Raw genomic sequence first — 16,683 nt, 5'->3', positions numbered from 1 at the left:
GATATAACAAAGCCCACTGTTTTGTGGAAACCGGAAAGAAACGTTACACACACGCAACACCGGGGGGGGGAAACATGTGCAAGAATGAAAACAAATGGCGAATAAACACTAAAAATGGGAAAACCAACGGCCCTCCCACTATATGTACCGTGGTTAGACAATTCCGTTCCATATGCGAAGTAAGTTATCTCACTTCCTCGTAAGCTATATCTCTGATTTCTCCATAGTGACACACACAATTTCTTGCAATTAAACAAAGAAATGGCTTTCATGATTTCAAAAGCTGAAACTTCATTCTCGGACGCGGAGAAGGCGAGCTTAAACCACTCAGAAGAAAAAGATAATATCACAAGACAGCTTTATTTGAGATCGTCATCAACTTCAAGAGACTCTTCGTCCAGTACTACCACTGGAGTCTTGGACAGAAAGGTTGTCCTCAAACGTATCCGTCACCATAGAAGCTTAAACAAGGTCAAAAGCGCTTTCCAAGCTCTGGCCAGCAGCTCAGGCTCAGGACAGCATGAGCACCAGTGGCTGGATGATGCTTTCTCTTCCCCGTGAACTTCTCTTCTCACAGCCAAAATTATTAAATGTTTATTTAATTAATTAAATTAATTAAAGTTTGTATGATATTACACGTATGCGGCTTCAGTTCCGTCTTCTTGTACTTTAACTAGAAAGGTAGTGAGTTGTGAAACTTGAAATGGCTCCGTCATTCATATGAGCAAGAGAATGACTGGTTGATTTTGTAGCCCGCTTCTTATATATATATATATATATTGATGAGTGCCTGCTTCTTATATTTGAAATAGAACAATCCAACTCTCGAGTGAAAACTTCACCACTTCCATCAAATAATTCAATACATTTCTACTTCACCACCATATAATCTATTGTATATATTTTTGAATACTTGTATTATGTTCTGTTTGTTTTTTCGCTTATAATTTCTATTGGGGGCCTTGTTCCCACATTCTGAATTGCATCTTGATGTTGTTAATTTGTAGCGTCATGAGAATCAAAAGGTTCATACAGCAAAGCCCATGATCCCCTACCCTAGGAAATTTCTGTTGGACAGCTTATACATGCCAGCCAATCCCCAAACGAATGATATGAACGATGTCTAGAGATTTCTGCAATGGAATATCCAACATCATTTATCGTGCAAATGTCTGAGCGAGAGAACTCTTGAGACCCTTCCTTAGGCATCAACTAACACGTCCTCCGTGTCTCAGAGGCCAGAAGCAAGTTTCTGTAACAGGATGTCTGCATATTAACATCCACTTTCCATTGAAAAAAAATGCACCAAGTATATATATTGAAATCTTTTTGGGTTATTTGATTGTCCATATTGCTCGTTTGTGAATTTTGACGGCTACGCTTTCCTTAATATATATATATATATTTTTAAAAAAAGCCAGTACTGGGGAGTTCTGCCGCTTGTAGTACATTTTAAGGCCAACAAAGACAAGCGAGGGCCCAATTTTAATCAGCGCCGAATCTCTTGCAAGATACCATTGTCTGAAGTGGGGAACAAAGTAACCACTTTGGATATAACTCATTTTAACAAACAATCTTAAGTACAATAATGCAATTACCAACACTAAAACAAATTTCAGAAAATCTTGGTGCTGGAGCTATTGGACAAGCCATCCCATATTAGCTTCAATGACTGATTAACTGAAGAATCAACACCCAAGTTTGTCATTTTTCACTTTAACAAGCCAGAAGAAGAAAGGAGGCGAAGTGCTTGGTTAGAGTTGTTCAGAACCGCAGACGACCTTGACACCTGCATTTTCCTTTTCTTTAGGAACTCCAAGGATCTGTTTAAGCATTCGGGAGGAGGAATATCATTCAAAACAACAGGTTCTGACCTGCAAATCGAAGTTAATGAACAAAATATTAAATTTCAATTGTTTTTTAACCAAAAAGAAACTTTCTTCCATCATCAAGGAAGGAACAAGACCCTTTACCCTGCACTTTTCTTTTTCTTCTTCCTTGAAGTAGGTTTCACCTCAGCCTTCTCATCTTCAGAATCTGAAAAGAAAACTTGTCTGAAGAAAGACAACCTCTTAGTTAGTATGTAGCAGCTAACAGAGTAGAAAACTCAGTGCATGTGCATGCCACAAATACAGACACACAAATGGGAGAGAGATGGGGCATCATACTTCTCTTGAGCGGCAAGCATTTCAACAATGTCACTCGGAAGCATCCCCGCTCTACCCAAAGACTCATTTTCTGGCTCGATTTTGGCTACATCTCGGATGCCTTCACCTACTTTTGAAGGTCGTGATGTTTTCCTTTGAGCCCATAGTCTCCGACGTTCCTTTCCCTCACGAAGAATTCTGTGGAAAGATGCATAACAAGATTCAGTAAATAAATCTTTTAGGGCAAAACCATCAGTTTAACAATTATCTTTTAGAAAAGAATTTCAAACCACAATACAAATCTGACAGGCCTTAGCATTGGCAAAGAAAGAAACAACAATCAGAATTATGAACTAGCAAGCTTTCAAAATTTCATTCTAAATCCAGATGTTAGGAAGTAAATTAAAAAAAAAAAATCAGGCTGATTCCATTCCATCATCACCTATGAACACTTGCCTCCACCAGAAAGACAGTAAATAGCTTATACAGAACATCGGTCTTCCATGTCATTTGACCCCATAATAAAGCCAGGAAAAACAAGTTCATGGCTCAAATTTACAGCACCCCGCATGTGCCGTATTATATTATTTGGCGCTAAAATCTCTATAAACGCAGTTCATCTACTGACCTAAACTTCTCTTCTCTGCGTAATGTCGGCTACACAATAAATGACCTTTGCACCATTCAATTTTTTTAAAAATAAATAAATTATCGAACCCCACTACGTTCACAATCTACAGAACTGATAACTTATTTTGCATTTACTTTTCTCCTACCTGGCTTTGTTTTCTTTCTGGACTTTTCGTATCTCCTCGTCTTGCTGCAACCCCTGCCCATATTTTTAACTCTGGTTAGTAATAATAAAAACAAATTTCAAATAATAAAATTCTTATTTTTACACCAATAAACAAAGAAATAAAAACCACACCTGCTCGGCTGTGAGCTCCTCGGGCTCATCCGAGTCATTATCTTCTTTCTCCGACGACATTCTCAATTCTCAAATCTCAAACCCCCTCTCTGAAACGAAAGACATTGAAGCTAGGGTTAACTGCTTAAGGTGCCAGTTAGTTTTGTGGTGTTTTTGATTGGGCTGGCCTGGCCTATTTCAACACTTTCAGAAAAGCCCACTCATCTCAACTAACTCAATTTAAGGCCCACGATGGCTTTTATTCATTAAACCCTGATTTTTTATAAAACAAATCATATAATAAACTCATGGTGCCATTGCTAGCTTGCCTTATACTATATTGTATTGCGTTAAAACATTATTTTTATATAAATTCATACTTTATTATAATTTTTAGTTGCATTGTATTGCATTAAGAAAGTAGTTAGTATAATGAAAGGAGCATAAAATAAATCCATGTGGGGATGATTTAAACTATATTGTATTAAAGTTGTTCATATTTTAACTTTAATCATTTTACTTTTATTATTCAATAACTTATAATAAATTTATATTTATATTTAAATAAAATTTGATTTTAAATAATGATGTAAAATATTAATAAACCTGGACATTTAACAAATAAATGATAATACATTATTTTACTTTTACTGTATAAAGTTGTTTTAATTATTTTACTTGAAACATGTAAAAAGTATTTTAATTATTTAATCATTTATTATTTACCAAGATACTAAATTTAAATTAAATAATCATATTCGACATCAACAAATGAAAGTTACTTTATAATTAAATTAAAATTTTATATTATATTGTTTTATAATATAATATAATATAAGTTATATTTTATTATACAATAATGTCGGATTATAATATATTATATTTATAATTATATTATGTCATAATCATATGCCAAGACTACGGGTAACGTACGCCGATCTTTTGTCAAGTATTTAATCACTAAATCTTATGACCGAAGACGGGCATGTGCTGAAACAAATAGACTGGCACATCTTGGTTAATTAACAACTAACATTTTTGTGGAACAAAATTAGCCAGTGAGAAGGTTCTAAGGTGCGAACAAATAATTGGTTACCAAATTGATTAAGAAATTTTGGTCCTTAATTAATTATGAGACTCATACAAAACCCAGAAAAACAAATTCAAGATGAGAACTCAACCCCCAAACAAAAGATCAAAATTCAAAGTATTTCTTTGTTTCGTTCGGCATAGATTTTCAAATTGAATTTTTGTTAGCCGAGATTTTGAAAATAAAACTTAAAAAAAAAAATCGAAATAGTTGTTTAATTGTTAATGAAAACTTTTATTAAAAAATTTTAAAATTATTTTAACAGACAAGTTTTTTAAGGTTATATTATGAAATGAATAAAATAAGAGTTTCACATAAATAAAAGATGTTTTAAATATTTATGACTGTTAAATAAATTATACCAAACAAACACTTATACTCTACTGTTGAATTTAAAATTTACGAATATTTTTCATTAAATTTATTGGGTTTAGAATAAATTTTTTTACGGCAAATAGCCTGCACCCTTACTCAATATTTTCTAGTTTTCTTTAACAAAATAAACATCATGTAGCTCGGGCAGAAGTAGCAGCTGTTAATCTGGCATTTAGATTGCAAACGATGCAGAGTTGCTCCCTCAAACCGATTGCAATATGTAGTTGATTTTGTGTTATATAAGAAGAGGGGTAGAACTGAAATCTTTTGGACTATTGTGGATATTCAGAAAAAATAAATAAATAAAAAAGATGCAGAGTTAACAATACGGTTGAAATTTAGGGAGATCATAATGCAATTGCTCATACTTTAGTTAAGATAAACTCATGTTTGGAAGAATTAATGGGGTGTTTATTTCTAGTCCAACCAACGTCATTACGAAACTTCGGATTGTACGTGAAACATCGAGCCATTTTCAGAAGTTCTAGTGATCTCAAATTGTTCATCACAAGATCGATAGCCCAATTAGTTAGTGTATTATCGTGGAAGCTATAGATTCATTAAAAATTCCAAGTACAAGAGGATATAGTTCATTTGGAATAGGGGATTGAGGTGCATAGTTAAAATTATAAAATGTATATGTATGTGTATATATATATATTAGTCTTCGCAAGAGAAAGAAACAATTGTACAATCAAACATGTACATTTTGGCGTAGAGGGATCGCAAGAGGCTTGACCAGCTACCTTGTTGTAATTAAGTTTGGTCAAAGAATTATTGCCAAAATGGATGATGCTTCTCTTGGAAATTTCGCATGAAACTCTCATGAGTAGCGGGTCAGTTAAGCTATTTGCAGTTTTCAAATGATTCAGACGTTCAGTAAGGGAGTCTATTTGTCTTATTTATGACTTCTAGTTACTGCTGATTTCATTTGACTATATATATATATATATATATAATCATTCTTTAGCAAGTGCGTCTTCATTTTAGTAAATTAAAGATACTAGTAAAAAATACAAAATACAAAATTTAAATTATTAACAGATAAAAAATATAAATTTCAATACACAAATTGAAAAAAAATATATAATTTTTAATATATTAAAGTACGTGTTCTTTTATATTTTAATTACAGCCTCACACTAATAAATTAAATAAGGATGCCCTGGTTGCATGGGGCAAATATGGTATCTTTCGGAGGTCATAATCTGAGCCACATGTGTCTATTTTGAGGGTTTGAAAATTATGATGAGAATACTGCTTTTGCCATTTTGCACCATGTTCAAATTAGAAATTTTACTTTTTTTCTAGTCATTTTTCAGTTTTAAGATATTTTCTTAATTATTTTAGGTTATATTTTTTATTTTTAGATATCGGATTTGAACACCACTTGTTTTACTTTTCTTATTTTGATTAAGAGAATTTTATTATAACATAATATTTAAAATTTGTCTATTTTTATAAATTTATAATATTTAAAGTTATTATATAAAGGGCCCAAAACCTTAGTTTTGTTAATTCATACTTATTCAATAAACTTAATTATTCAAAAACCTTTGTTTCTCTTATCAATCAATTTTAAATGTTTTCGTTTCATCATTATACACACAAGATGCCAATACAAAGCTATTCACATATGTACATAAAAATGAATGTATTATATATTTTGCAAAATATTAAATAAATGTAGTAAAAGAAGATTAATATGCAAAGTCTGCTTTGATAGAATTGCAAGGATTACGTTAAAATTAGGATGCGAAGGGTCAGTACTAGGGATTATGATTCTCTTATGATCTGATCATGAGTAAAAATACATGTAAATGATTCGTAGTTAATAAATAAAGAAAATGAAAAAGTTAAATCCTACCTATACATTATCATTTAAAGACACATGACACAAGATCTTAAAAAATTTATGAAAGCTCAAATTAGGAGATGATCTTTATCCCAATACTAGAGGTAGAGACAGCAAACAAATAGCTGTTGCAGAAGACTTAGACAAGTCATGCCCTTTTAATTTGTTGCGTGTCATTTGTCTCGTAATTTCTTGTTTTTGTGCACTCTATTTTTAGGTCGTTGTTTGTTTCCCTTTCTATTTAATTGAAGCGAAGTATATCATTGTTAGTGTTCCATTTGCTCAATTTTTAAAAATTAATTAATTATGTGTCATAAGAAGATTTTTGTAATATAATTAATTTCTATATGCTTGACAAGAATCAAGGATTTGGCATCAGGGTCGATTAGTATGTCGAAAGATTCTCAACTGTTAAGCAAGATTAATTTAGATAATTTCGTTACTTGTCTCTCTCTCTCTATATATATATATATATATTATGATATAAAATAGATCCTTTTTATAAACTGGTTTGTTTACTCAGTCAAAAAGAAATTAAAAAAAAAAAAAGAGTGAGAATACAAACAGAACTGTCCTCTTCTTTGAATTAATGTGAAAATGGTACAAGAATCAAGTCATTGCAATTTGCAAGCGCACGTCTAGGATTAGAGGATAAGACTCGTAGACTCGAAGAGTTTAAGCATAAAAAATGACGTACCGTAGACCCCGGCGACTGGTGACTTTTATTCCGTGTTTAAGCAGAAAAAGAAGTCTCATGAATCTTTTTTTTTTTTAATTTTAATTTTTTAAAAATATATTAGAAAAACAAAAGAGAAAGTCTCAATTTCACATCCTTGTTTGCGGATAAGAATCTTTTTTTTTTCTTTTAATTTTGTTCCTTCCTCATCCTTCCTGGTCTTCAAATTTTAGTGAAAAAAATGGGTTATATCAGTAAATAAAAATTGAAAAAAAATTGGTCAGTTAAACACAAAACTCAATTTTGACCCTTATTAAACAAAAAGCAATGACTCATCTATTAAGGAACTGGCATGTGTCATGGCCCATGTAAAAAAAAAATAGTTTAATAATTAATATTTTATATTAAAAAAATATCTATTTTATAGGTTTGAAAAAATTCTTTAGTCCCTCCAACCAAGATCGGCTTGTTCGGCCCTGACTTGGACCGACCAATGGGATCAACTAGGAAGGTGTTAAAGATTTAGGATATAGGTAAACTTCCTTGTTAGTCATGCAGATGCGGTTAGGTTATTTCCATATACACACCTTCAAAGTCCTACATACGCACATACAAATGTACCGTAGCAAATCAAATTGAAAAAAAAAAAAAAAAAAAAAAAAAACCCCAAAGTCATATATTCTCTCAATTCTTTTACCCTTTCTAAGCATATTGGTGACGCCCGTCGTGCAAGTTTTCCATGGACGACACTCAACACGACACCATTTAAAAAAAAAAATAAAAAAATAAAAACCTCAGACTTGGAGGAAAGCTAGCTGTCACTTTCCGGCATTTCGGTGTGCCGTGTGGTGCCCCACTTAATTGGTGGTCTATGGTCGGAAAATGCTGCTTTAATTTGTGTGTCGTTTTAATTAATTAAAGCAAAAGCTAAAGCAAAAATGTTCGTACGGTTTTACCATTCAATTTTAAGTTGATTCGTAACTACACCACTTGTGATTTCAGGCGGGCTTCAGCTTTTAGACTCAGCTCATGGGTACACAACCAGAGGGCTCTGTTTATTCTATACATATTACTTATTTAAGTCAACTTCGCTTGAGAAAAGAAAGTGTTTTATTCTGAATTGCGAAAAATACTCGGAAAAAGAAAACGTTTCGAGTAGCTTCCTTGCTCATACATAATTAATGAACTTTTCATGCATGGAAATGAGAAATTTTTAAAAATAACTAGCAGCTTAATGTACTTATAATCCATTAAAATTACTTAATTAATTAGCATTATCTGGTGATGAGGAGCCGAAACAAGCAAAGCATAAATGACCATATAATATTGTTAGCAAGTCGTTGTACCGGTTCCACCCAATTACACATATATAGTATAGTTACAGCTGCAACTGTCTTGCATTAATATTTTTAATTTCCTTTGTGTTCTTTTTTTTTTTTTTTTTTTATAATCCCCGTTTCAAAAGGTTTGATATTTTCAGTTTAAGAAGCAACAAAACTCGCTCATTGCAAATATGGTATTTGCCAAAATACTAAATTGGGAGAGTTCAAAATAAGAAAATATCACAAAAGATGAGATAGTTTGATCATTTTCTTGCTTGAAGTTGAAATAGTACGGTACCACTCTTGTATACAGTAGAGGTATAACAGCACTATTGCTAGCTGCAACGATTTGAAAAAAAAAAAAAGAAATTTACCCGCCTCTCATCGATTGTCTGATTGATTTTTTTCATCTTATTATGAGGCAGTTGTTACATTGGAGCAGCTCTAATGTAGAGCAGCTTTCACAACTATTAAATATTTATAGTTGAATTTAAAATAATTGTAACAATATATATATATCAAATGATTTAAGAGACTGTTCTACTTTAGAACTAATCCAAGCTAGCTGAACCCTTTCTATGATTTTATCTAACTCCGAGCACAATTAACGGAGTTAGTGAAGTCAACGGCACAAACCAGGACTGCTCAAGTTCCGGTCAACAATTTTTGCGGATAAGAAAGGGTAACATCGTAAAACCAACCACAGTAGTTAGTTTCTTTACCTTTTCTTCTGTCAGAATGTCCTTTACTCGCCCGATTCCCGGTCGACCAGTCGAAAGAGACGGCACGGCAGGCTAGTAGCACTCCTATTTTATTCCATATGCCAATACTGCCCTTATGAGTATTTCTTAAACATTAAAATTTGATAAAAATATATAATCATTTGATAAAAAAAAATAATAATCTTCTTTCACATTAAAATTTATACTTTATATATCTATTTTTTTTATAATGAATAATAGATGGATTTTTAAACAAAACTTTTTAAATAATTTTTATTCAAGAATTTATAATTTTATCATCACTCATAAATTTTTTTTTTGTTGAATTACAGTTAGTGGGTGTTTATTGTAATATAATTCTGACAATCTTTTATTCATTTATTTACTTTTTTAACATAACTACTTAAGATAAAGAGTAATGAGAATTGAAATCTAATTCAACCAAATAAGGTAACCGAAAAATACGGGGTATACATAGTTGAATTCATGCCTAAAAAAGGGAGAGAAGCATGATTTGATGTTTTAAATCCACAACCCCACTTTCGGCTTTCCTCCTCAATCAATCAATCAATGGTACCGGGCTTATTACATGACCAAACCTACATAAATTTTATGATCTAGAGACTCTAGAGCCCTACCTGTCATGGTTGACTTTCAACTTTGTGACAACATTTTAGGCATTGTCTCAGCTAACTTCAATTAAAACTAAAATGGTGCATAAAATATCTGAAATCACTCTTAACATGCAAAGCAAATAGAATGTGGTGGGTCCAACAATTGTCCACAATGATGGCGGTCCACATTCCCACCTTCGTCAAATCATTTACTATATGATTGATTATCACCAAATAAGCATAAGGTTGGTTGGATTAAAGCAAGTCCACATACAAAAAACTTTTGTTATATAGTCAAGACCAATTATAATTTGCATGTTGACGGACCACATAAATACTTCCAGCAATTCTACATATATATATCCCTTCAAAATAAAATTATACAACAGTTACTTTTAAGGAAAACATTTATGGTATATTACTTTATGAAAAAGATACTTTAATTTTGGTATTATACCATAATCACATTTATTTTTTAAAAGAATTCCATCAACATTTAATTTCTAAAAAAATATGTATTTATTTATTTTATTACTTATGTAACTTTATTTTAGTGATCAAATATATGATATAATTTTTTTAATAATTTCTTAGTTGAGTTGAAGAGTATTTTTATTTTTATCTCATTTTCAATAATGAGATAAAGAGTATCACATAAAAGATTAAAGAGAAAAAAAAAAAAAAGAGAAGAGGATATTTCTGTAATTACAAGTAGCCAACTTGCACTTAACACGAAAGAGAGGAAGCTGAGGCGCTCTCTCTCAGAATTTCAACCGTATTTATTAATTTTTTTTTCTCTTTTATTTCCGTTTAGCCAAACTTCAGTATTTCATTTGAAATTGCAGAGCATTTACGGCGGGCCATTGAAACATTCTGAAGAAGAAGTAGTAAGTATTTGACCGCACCAAAATTTCATCTCCTTGGGCCTTGGCAAAGGGAAAAATGAAATGAAGAGCTTTAATTTACCATAAATGTCCCTGCCCCTCAAGTCTCAACCTCCGCCTCTTCTTTGAGCATTTACTGATGTAGATGACCTCCCAACGGCTTTCAGAAATTCTCCTTTATTTTCTCCACTAATTTTCCTTCTAGTCAAACTGCGCTGTAAGGACACCAACCACTCTCATGCTCTTTCGATCAAGCTTTCATCGTCATCAAGTTTTATTTATTTATTTATTTGTTTATTTTCTTTTCGTTCTGTTAACCAATCTCTTGTTTTATTCGCAGAAAAGCTAGGGCCCATAATTGATGAGTGGAGATCATGATTCCTCAACTAAGTTTATCTCTTCTCATCTCCATCTGTATACTCTATCTTGCTAACGCCGCCGACTTGTGCGACCGCACCTGTAGGAACGGGAAATCAACTAAACGCGTGCCGTACCCGTTCGGATTCTCACCGGGTTGCGCGATCCGTTTAACCTGTGCGAACGCAACCGTGAAAATCGGAGAGTTTGAGGTCCAAAACGTGACGGCGGACAGCATCTTCGTCAACCTTCCCACAAAATGCCACCGGCAGATTACGTCACTCCATCCGCTGTTCGGTCCCAACTACGGGATGACGCGGCAGAACAGCCTGCTTCTTCAGAACTGTACGACTCATCAAAACGGCTGCGTTATACCGACGAGTTTGGTCGAGCAACGCTTCAATCTAAAGACGTGTGGTGTTGGTAGCGATAATATAACGTGTTTCTCTTGGCCATACAACGAAAATAAGAGTGCGAGTTTCATGAGCTTTAATGACTTGAGTCGGACTGGGTGCAACTATCTGTTTTCATCGTTGGCTTTTAACTCAGGCGGAAACTCGGCCGGGTCGCTCGAGTTTCAGCTATTGGAGCTGGGTTGGGGGCTTAATGGCTCCTGCAATTGCTCTAAAAATGCCGATTGTACTCCTAATGTCACGCTCGCCAACGGAATTTCTGGGCACCGTTGCCGGTGTCAGGAAGGTTTTGAAGGTGATGGTTTCGTAGCCGGTGATGGATGCCGGAGAAGTGAGTTAACTCGCCGTTTCTTATTAAATCCTTTTAATTATTTATTTGCTTAATTTGTCTGCTTTAATTCTATATTCTAAGTGTCTGGTCTTTGGTGAGGTGGCCGGTGAAATTGGTCAAACCGGGAAAGCCCACGGTTGGCTTCGTGCGGTGTTATATCCTGACCAATAACTGAGTGACACCTTATTATGACGAAAGTGCCCTCCTCCCCCTACCTCTTGAGGTTGAAATTTGACTGGATTTCTTTTTGTTAGTTCATATTATAAATATTAGTGTCATTACTGTAATTATCGTTATTTTCGTTTGGAAAATTGGAAGTGGGAGCGTGGAATTGTGGAATTATTCATAGTGGTTCCTTCCTAATCAAGGGGATTATTATTATTATTATTATTATTTTGGGTCGCCGGAGTGAGTCAGGATATGAGTTATTTGATTTGGGTACGTTATCTAGAGTTTAGAAAAGTATGCATGATTCGATGTAAGTACATAAGTAATCAACGGGGTATGAGTAACTAGGTCCCACGTGTCTAGAATTGAGCCGATAGGGAAATGGGAAATTATGATTTCAGATAAAGATGTGATGGGATGGGGCAATTTGTCACAGTTCATGGGAACTTTGTTGATATGAACGATACAATGATTTCTAACCATGATGAGCGGGGTTATATTATGTCGGCCGGGAATATAGGCCTGCAGTATGTATTTATAATTGGCAAGCTTTGCTTAGGAGATAATCTTGGTGAAGTTGGAAGTCAAACCTTCTACAGTTATTCTAACTCACCTTTTGGAATCGGTAGTATTAGTCTAAGCACATGTTTGAACCACATAATTTTGAACTTCTAAGCAACAAAAAGTCAAATGATTAGGACTATTTCAGTGGACGCCTAAACTAAAGATTCCCTTCCCCCATCAGTCAGTGAATATCAACAAATTGCTTTGCATATAATTGGTAATATTTGAGACATTGGCAAGAATTTTAGCTGATTTTAGCCGGACATCTGTGCCTTAATGCCTCTTGAGTCTGATTACAAAAATTTGTTCCTTAGCTTCTGTTTCATGGAGTTGCTGAATGTTATAAATCAAAAGATTGAGCAGACGCATACAAAAGTAAAAGCCATATTTCCAAGCTAGCAATATGGAACCTCTCCAAAATGTTTTTTTGAACGAGGAAAATCCATGTGAACCTCACTAATACAAGTAAATAGTGTATGGATATTGCTTGATCTGATGAAGCTATTTGTTAGTTTATGGAACTTAAATACAACCGAAACTTTATTGCCTTGTTATTTTCAAGTGATATCCTTGCTTACCCCCTTTTTCCTTGTCACAGCTTCTGACTGCAGTGCTTCAAAGTATTTATCTGGCAAATGTGGGGGGACTAGAATTGGTGCTCTTGTTGGAGGTAAATTTTATCTTTAATTCAATGAATCACAGTCACTGAGTCTCATGTTTCGATAATTGTTGTTTTAACATGCAATTCTTACCTTGAATCAACTTAAATTCCTTAAAAGTGTCATATAAGGAACTGCAGGATCATCTTATTATAAAAGTTTCGGTTTCATCCTCGATTGTCACTTTTTGCTGTGTTCCTCAACTAGTCAGTTATGTACTTGCTTAAAAATTCTTGTGCTTCTCTTGTTTCTCACTAAACTTATTTTCTTTTTTATATTTAAATTCAAATCCTTGAAAATTAATGAACTTTTGAAGGTAATAAAAGGTTTTGATTTTGTTAGAGGATATATTGTTTTAGTGATCCTTGTATATAAAATTCTTACTGATATGACCTGATAAACTGAATCGAAGACTAGTTTCTGAACGATTCCTTTGGATTCTTGTGATTTGACATATTCTTATTCTAAACTTTAACACTACCATCCCAAGTAATTGCTTGTGGGCCAATTCCTTATGTTAGTGTGATGACTATAATTCGGTTTAGTCACAATAACACTTGACTAAATATTGATTTCTCTTTTCTTAACTTTTGGAATCATGATAAAGAATTTGTTCTGAAAACAAATACTGTAGTAATTTTGACATTTTATTTTCTAATGAAGAAATGTAATAGAACATGTATAAAATTTGTCATTTTTAGGGCTTATTGCTGGAGCTTCCATAGTGGCTGTTGTGGCTCTTCTATGTTACTGCTTCCGAAAGCGGTCCACTTCTTTGAGAAACCAGCTGAGCGCAAAGCGCCTTCTGTGTCAAGCAGCTGGCAACTCTAGTGTACCCTTTTACCCTTACAAAGAAATTGAAAAAGCCACCAGTTTTTTCTCTGAAAAACATAGGCTGGGAACTGGTGCCTATGGTACAGTTTATGCAGGGAAGCTCCACAATGATGATTGGGTTGCCATAAAAAGGTTTAGATATCGAGACACTGACAGTATTGACCAAGTTATGAATGAGATTAAGCTTCTCTCCTCTGTGAGCCACCCAAATCTACTTCGACTCCTAGGTTGCTGCATCGAGGAAGGTGAGCCTATACTTGTTTATGAATTTATGCCCAATGGTACTCTGTGTCAGCATCTGCAAAGAGAGAGAGGAAGTGGACTTCCTTGGACAATACGGATTACCATAGCCACTGAGACTGCTCAAGCAATTGCCTATCTTCACTCAGCTATGAATCCACCAATTTACCACCGAGACATCAAATCCAGCAATATACTATTGGATTACAACTATAGGTCAAAGGTAGCGGATTTTGGGCTTTCCAGACTTGGCATGACTGAGTCATCTCACATCTCAACTGCTCCACAAGGAACTCCAGGCTACCTTGATCCTCAATACCATCAGTATTTCCATCTTTCTGACAAAAGTGATGTTTACAGTTTTGGGGTAGTTCTTATTGAGATCATAACTGCACTGAAAGTGGTTGATTTTTCTCGCCCTCACAGTGAGGTGAATTTGGCTGCACTTGCTATTGATAGGATTGGAAGAGGTTGTGTGGATGAGATAATAGATCCATACCTTGAGCCACATAGGGATGCGTGGACACTCTCATCCATTCACAATGTTGCTGAGCTAGCATTTAGATGCCTTGCATTTCATAGGGACATGAGGCCTTCTATGATGGAAGTGGCAGAAGAGCTAGAACACATCAGGGTCAGTTCATGGGCTTCAAATATTTATATGGGCTCACCCCCAGTGTCTTGTTGTTCATTATCGGAATGCGGAAGTCAGAGATCACTGAGTGGCTTGACAGTTAAGAAGGCAGGGGTTAAGAGTCAGAGGTTGGTTGTTCCCCCTAAATCTGGTGATTGTCTGACTACATTGGATGAGGTGAAGGATAGCTCCCCTGTTTCTGTACAGGATCCTTGGTTAAGCGAACAGAGCTCACCTTCCACAAACAGCTTGTTGGGTAATGTAGTGCAATGACTTCAAAGATGTTCTCGGGGTGCTTGGCTTCCTGAAAATTTTGTGAATGCCGTTCAAATTTTTTTGGTATTCCTACCAATGCACCCTCGCTGCTTGTACATCTCTCATAGTTTATAGATATCTTCATGTATGCTTGATTTATCACCTCCTCTTCTTTACAGTAGTATAGTCAGAATCTTGCAAGTGGATAATGTGGAAACCATCACTACAATGATTATACGTGTATATTTGTGAACGGAAAATTTTCAGATGATCTCTAGTTCTTGTGTTGTGAAGGGTCGTTAGAGCCTATACCATAATACAAGATGCTGTGATGTTATTCGATTCTATGCACGTGGCAAACTTGGAATGAAGGTTATGACTCATGGAAGTACAATTCCTGAGCAGAGCAGAGCAGATTTTTGAACCATTAGCTCTTGAACCTGAAAATTGCTTCAAGCATTCCTATCGTATCGCTTATTAGCTATTGAATAACGATGACCAAGACTCGAATGATTAGCACTATTTTATATAAATTTTGTTAGCAGGAATAACTATGATAACTTACAAGCTTGCCTTTTTCGTTTCTATTTAATATGACCAAGTTTTCATTGGCAATTTAGTGAAAAGACAATCCAGAAGAGCGTCATCTGAGCCGTTAAAAAAAAATATATATTAGACTTCATGTTCATGCCTAGAATGTTTGTGTGATGCGTCGGTGAGGATGCCAGCTTTGTATAACATTCTGATTTCCCAAGTGATATTTTATTTGCATGGCAAAGAGTGTAATATCCAAAAGCAGAATTTTACTTAACATAAACATCAGCAAAACAGCAGTTAATGTCTAAAATAGTTTTGCTTCAGTGCTGAAATTTGGAATTAGTTCTGATAAAAATGACTCAAAAGATTGGAAATTCAAAGTAACTTCAGATGGTATAAAGAAGAATAGGAGGGGACGTTGCAATTCACTAGTGCAACTCCGTTTAAACAATCAGAAAGACGAATGAATAACCGCTCTCCCCACTTCTCTTTCTGGCCAAGCCTTCATTTTCAATGAAAGCATTTTTAACACACATGACTACGTGATGGATATGATCCAATGAAACAGTTATATTTGATAGTCCATAAGCAATTACTACCACTTCCATGGAATTTGCAAGCATCTCATTCCAAGAGAAGAAAGAAGTGAAGATGAAAATTCCACTTGGACTGACATCAAGGGAAGTTGCGAAGTTCAGAAATATGTGTACATTACAGTAACATGAATTATTCCTGGACAAAATTCAACAATTGTGGAATAAATCCAACCTGTAAAGTGAACTTGTAGAAGTGGAGATACAATGCCTTCTGGTAAAACACAATGACAGACAATCACATTTCAGTTATAGAACATTCAACCTGAAAGTCAATGATTGATAATCAAGATTAATGCTGAATACTATGAACCAATATTCTAGCTGGATTCTTGTTATTTTAAAGGATCAATAAATAAGCTTTGAACTCTTTAATATGATCAATGGGCAAAACAAATTAAATGTTGACTTTGTGGCTACTAAACTGCTTGCTTTGCAGTGAGCCTGAGTTTGTTATCTCATCTCACTTTCTCAGATCCAGATGCTAAGACAAATGCATAACCTAA

At 34.3% G+C, this 16,683-nt stretch overlaps 2 protein-coding genes across 2 annotated transcripts; one reads left to right on the top strand and one right to left on the bottom strand.

The window, feature by feature from the left end:
• Positions 1 to 1,527: 1,527 nt before the first annotated feature.
• LOC18037246 lies at positions 1,528 to 3,204 on the bottom strand. Its single transcript, XM_006425729.2, has 5 exons — positions 3,076 to 3,204; positions 2,924 to 2,976; positions 2,169 to 2,345; positions 1,974 to 2,054; positions 1,528 to 1,874 (listed from the first exon to the last, which is right to left on the bottom strand). The coding sequence occupies exons 1-5, from the start codon at positions 3,133 to 3,135 to the stop codon at positions 1,712 to 1,714; spliced, it is 534 nt and encodes a 177-aa protein (XP_006425792.1). The 5' UTR covers positions 3,136 to 3,204; the 3' UTR covers positions 1,528 to 1,711.
• A 7,267-nt stretch (positions 3,205 to 10,471) lies between these two features.
• On the top strand, positions 10,472 to 15,300 carry LOC18037013 (wall-associated receptor kinase-like 14). Its single transcript, XM_006425727.2, has 4 exons — positions 10,472 to 10,809; positions 10,933 to 11,693; positions 13,024 to 13,095; positions 13,786 to 15,300. The coding sequence occupies exons 2-4, from the start codon at positions 10,967 to 10,969 to the stop codon at positions 15,063 to 15,065; spliced, it is 2,079 nt and encodes a 692-aa protein (XP_006425790.1). The 5' UTR covers positions 10,472 to 10,809; positions 10,933 to 10,966; the 3' UTR covers positions 15,066 to 15,300.
• The last annotated feature ends 1,383 nt before the right edge of the window (positions 15,301 to 16,683 follow it).

Source organism: Citrus clementina, unplaced genomic scaffold (genome assembly GCF_000493195.1).
Source record: "Citrus clementina cultivar Clemenules unplaced genomic scaffold, Citrus_clementina_v1.0 scaffold_7, whole genome shotgun sequence".
Lineage (NCBI taxonomy): Eukaryota > Viridiplantae > Streptophyta > Magnoliopsida > Sapindales > Rutaceae > Citrus > Citrus x clementina.
The sequence above is the reverse complement of the archived record's forward strand: the minus strand, read 5'-3'. Positions and strand labels throughout refer to the sequence as shown.